The sequence below is a fragment of the Muscardinus avellanarius genome (genome assembly GCF_963383645.1).
Source record: "Muscardinus avellanarius genome assembly, chromosome: 19".
In the NCBI taxonomy this organism is placed as follows: domain Eukaryota; kingdom Metazoa; phylum Chordata; class Mammalia; order Rodentia; family Gliridae; genus Muscardinus; species Muscardinus avellanarius.
In genome coordinates, this window is record NC_137805.1 from 15,304,394 (window position 1) to 15,308,737 (window position 4,344).

Consider the following 4,344-nt stretch of genomic DNA (forward strand, 5'->3'; position numbering starts at 1 on the left):
AGACCTCATTTCAAAAAAAATAAAGGTGGTGCCCGGTAGTAATCTCAGCATTCAGGAGGCTGAGACAGGAGGATCTTAGTTCATAGCCAGCCTCAGCTACTTGGTGAGGCCCTCTGCAACTCAGTGAGACCCTGTTTCAAAACAAAAATAGGACTGGTGTGTAGCTTGGAGGTCGAATGCCCCTGGGTTCCATCCCCAGTACTGCCAAAAAAGAAAAAAAGTCAATTCTATGATGTGCTTCAATGGTGAGAAATCTGACCCCTACCTCCTGCTGTCCACTTACTTAATTGTCCAGTGCTGGTGTTCATGTATTTGATGTATTTGGGTTTGAGAATTGTCAAAATATACCTCAATGAAAAACGACTTTTTTTTTTTGAGAAAAGACTTCTTAAATTTTTTCTTATTTTTTTTTTCAGGTGTGGGGATGGAACCCTGGGGCATTTGACCTCTGAGCTACACCCCCAGCCCTATTTTTCATCCCTTATTTTGACACAGAGTCTCTAGAACCGGGATTGCAGGTGTGTGCCACAGTGCTTAGCTCGTAACCACTTTTTGAGCAGCCCTCTACACGGGCCCTCTACCCAGTGCAGATGACTGTGCCCTCCAAGTGCAGCGAGCCCCCGCCCCTCAGGCCTCTACTGGGGCCGTGCAAACTACAACTCCCGTGAGGCAGCGCGGCCGCGGACTACAGGTCCCAGCATCCTCCGCGAGGCGCCCGCCTGTCAGGGAAGGAGGCTTGGCACCGGGCGGCCCGGTGTTGCGGAAGTTAAAGAGAGGAAGTGACCTTCTGGCATGGCAGCCTCTGAAGGGACACCTGCGGCTCAAATAGATCATCTGGATATAGCGGGAGGCCTGGAGAACTTGCCCGTGAGCGTGTGGCCGCCGGGGGCGGGGCCAGCGCCCTTCCAGGTAAGGGGGTGGCTAGTCAGGGGGCAGGAATAGATGCCCCCCCCACTCTGCGTGCCACTCTCCCGGGTAGAGGCGTGGTTAGCCAGGGGGCGGGGCTAGATGCCCGAGACAGCCTCGTGCTGCCCTCCCCTCGGGGTGGGGCTAACCAGGGGGCGGGGCCAGGTGCCCAAGAGACTGCGTGCTGCCCTCCCAGGGAGGGGCGTGCCTATCCAGTGAGGGGCGGAGCTAAATACATGAGAGTGGCAAGCAACCCTCCACAGGGCGGGGCTGGCATCCTCCTGGGTAGAGGCGGGGCTAGCCGCGTAGGGGCGTGGCTATGTGCCCGAGAGCCGCGCGCGGCCCCGGGGGCGGGGCTAGGCGGCAGGGCGGGGCTCGGCGGCTGCTCTGGTAGGGGTGAGGAGTCCACAGGTGGCATTTTAAAATTCCTCCCCACCTTTTCCTTATCCAGTTTCAGAGCTGTTGGCACGTGCAAAGTTCTTAAGAGGCACAGGCTGAGGTCTTTATATACCTGTCGTCAGACCTTCGCAAGGATTTTGCCCTCTGCAGTCTGTAGGCTGGTGATTCCTTGACGTCAAGGATCCCTTTTTGTCCAACTTTTTGTTGACAACACGGTGAAGCATCCAGAGAAAATCATTTACCTCTCTGTTCTCCAAAGTCTTATATGTAGAATAAGGGTTAAGACCTATTAATGAGTTTGCCTGATGTTAAAAAATAAATAAATAACGGCTCTAAAAAGTCACACCTGGCCGAGGCTGATGCCTTGCTCTTGCTTGGAATTCTTGGGCAAATATAAGTTAGCTTCTGCAAAGCCTTCAAACCCTCCAGGGTACAGTTTAAATCATAGCAGCTCTCTTCACACCTGCAGTTTGGAGAACTATTGGCCTGATGTATGTATTGAAGTTAACTCACTTTAAACTGGACTCCGCGGTCTAGGCCTCGAATTCTGGCTACTCAGGAATTAGGCAGGAGTTTCATGAGATTGAGGCCAGTCTCAGCAACACAGCCAGACCCCCATCTCCCAGCCCAAAAAACTAAAAATGGCTGGGCGTGGTGGCACATGCTTGTAATTCCAGCACTTAGGAGGCTGAGATCCAGGAGGATCGCAGTTTGCAGACAGCCTTGGCTACTTAGTAAGGTCCTCTGTAACATGGTGAGACCCTGTTTCCAAATAGAGAATAAAAAATATGGCTAGGGGTGTAGCTCGGAGGTAGAATGCCCCTCAGTTCCATCCCCAGACCCGCAAATGAAATAAAAGAACTCACTTTATTTTAAGGATGAAATTAACTCATTTAAGAATAAACACCAGGCGTGGTGGCACACGCTGGTAATCCCCGCGCTTGGGAGGCAGAGACAGGAGGATCGCGCTGGTTCGGCCTCGCTGGCTAAAGAGACCCTGTTTCCAAATAAAAATATAAAAATAGGTCTGGGAGTGTAGCCCAGAGGTAGAAGGGCTTCCAGGAACCCCAGTACCACCAAAATAATAATAATAATAATAATAATAATAATAATAATAAATTAATTTATATAACTATTCTCTTTAGAATCATCATAATCATTACTGTCCATAAAGACATGTGTTTTGCTGCACTAGTTAGACTTTCCAAAATGCACATGAAAATAATACTTGTTGCCGGGCGTGGTGGCGCACACTTGTAATCCTTGCTCTTGGGAGGCAAAGACAGGAGGATCAAGCTGGTTCGAAGCCAGCTGTGCTGCCTTAAGAGATCCTGTTTCCAAAAATATATATATAAAATATGTCTGAGCGTGCAGCCCGGAGGTAGAAGGGTTTCCAGGAACCCCAGTACCACCAATAATAAAACTAATAATAATGAAAATATTTGTCTATTATATATACATACATACATATATATATATATATATATATATATATATATATATATATATATATATATATATATACTTTTTTCTTTCAGTACCGAGATGGAACCAAGGGGCATTCTACCTCCGAACGACACTCCCAAACCTACTTTTTTTTATTTTTTATTTTGAAACAGGGTCTCACTGAGTTGCAAAGGGCCTCGCTAAGTAGTGAGGCTGTCTGAGAACCGTGATCCTCCTGTCTCGGCCTTCCGAATGCTGGGATGACAAGCGTGCGCCGCCACGCCCGGCTCTATTTGTACTTTTGCTGGCGTGTCTCACGCTGACTTGCACCGTTTCTACGTTGACAGTACACCCCGGATCACGTCATGGGACCTGGAGCAGCCACGGACCCCACTCAGATAACCTTTCCCGGCTGCAGGTGCGGCGCCGCCCCCTGCCTCCCCGGCTCTTGCCCCTGCCTCCGCCAGGACGAGAACTATGACGAGCACTTGTGCCTCAGGGTGCTAGGCCCGGGAGCCAAGTACTCCAGGCCCGTCTTTGAATGCAACGCCCTGTGCCAGTGTGCGGACCATTGCACAAACAGAGTGGTCCAGAGGGGGCTGCAGTTCCGCCTGCAGGTGTTCAAGACGGACGGAAAGGGCTGGGGGCTGCGGACCCTGGAGTGGATACCCAAAGGGAGATTCGTCTGTGAATACGCCGGCGAGGTCTTGGGCGCCTCGGAAGCGCGGAGGAGAACTCACTCGCAGAAGAGGCAGGACCCCAACTACATCATCGCCGTCAGGGAGCACGTGTGTGGCGGGCCGGTCCTGGAGACCTTCGTGGACCCCACGTCCATCGGCAACGCCGGCCGGTTCCTGAACCACTCCTGCCAGCCCAACCTGGTCATGGTCCCCGTCCGAGTCGACTCGATGGTACCTAAACTGGCCCTCTTCGCAGCCACGGCCATCGGCCCGGGAGAAGAGCTCTCTTACGACTATTCGGGAAGGTTCCTCAACCCCGTGGAAGGGGGCGAAGAAGAGAGGCCCCAGGGCGGGCAGCTGCGGAAACCCTGCTCCTGCGGGGCCGCAGCGTGTGCCGGGTTCTTGCCTTTTGACGGTTCACTGTACTGCCCTTAGCCAGGTGTCCATCAGGAAGAGTGCAGGCGGAGGCTGGCCTCAAACCCGCGCCCCTCCTGGCTCAGCCTCCCAGTCCACGCTCGGATCTCGCAGCTCTGATCTTTTAGGAGAAACAGACTCCTGGTTGAAGCTACCAGTACTGGGCTCTCGCACCGAATCCAATCCGTATCAGGACTGCGAACGCATCCCACCTCTTCGTTTTTACATAGATACATAACTGTTCAGAATACTCGCTTTCCCAGTTAGACACGACTAAGTGTTTTCTTGCTTGCAGGATAAAAGCAAAAAATTGTGTGTCCTTAAGTTGGGTATCTTGCCCTTCTCTTCTTTCATCCTATAAGCAGAAATGTGTATGTGATGGCCGGGGTAGGGGCAGCAATCCCAGCAGGCCACACTCCAAGGTGATCCTCAGAAAGGGTCCTGCAAGCCGGGAGTGGTGGGCACGCTTGTCATCCCCGCGCTTGGGAGGCGAAGACAG

General features: G+C 52.1%; 1 protein-coding gene across 1 annotated transcript; it reads left to right on the forward strand.

The window, feature by feature from the left end:
- Positions 1-792: 792 nt before the first annotated feature.
- Positions 793-3,866, forward strand: LOC308277593 (histone-lysine N-methyltransferase SETMAR-like; the record flags this gene model as incomplete). The annotated part of the gene is made up of 2 exons (XM_080716843.1): positions 793-909; positions 3,099-3,866. The coding sequence occupies 2 exons, from the start codon at positions 793-795 to the stop codon at positions 3,864-3,866; spliced, it is 885 nt and encodes a 294-aa protein (XP_080572969.1).
- Between the last annotated feature and the right edge of the window lie 478 nt (positions 3,867-4,344).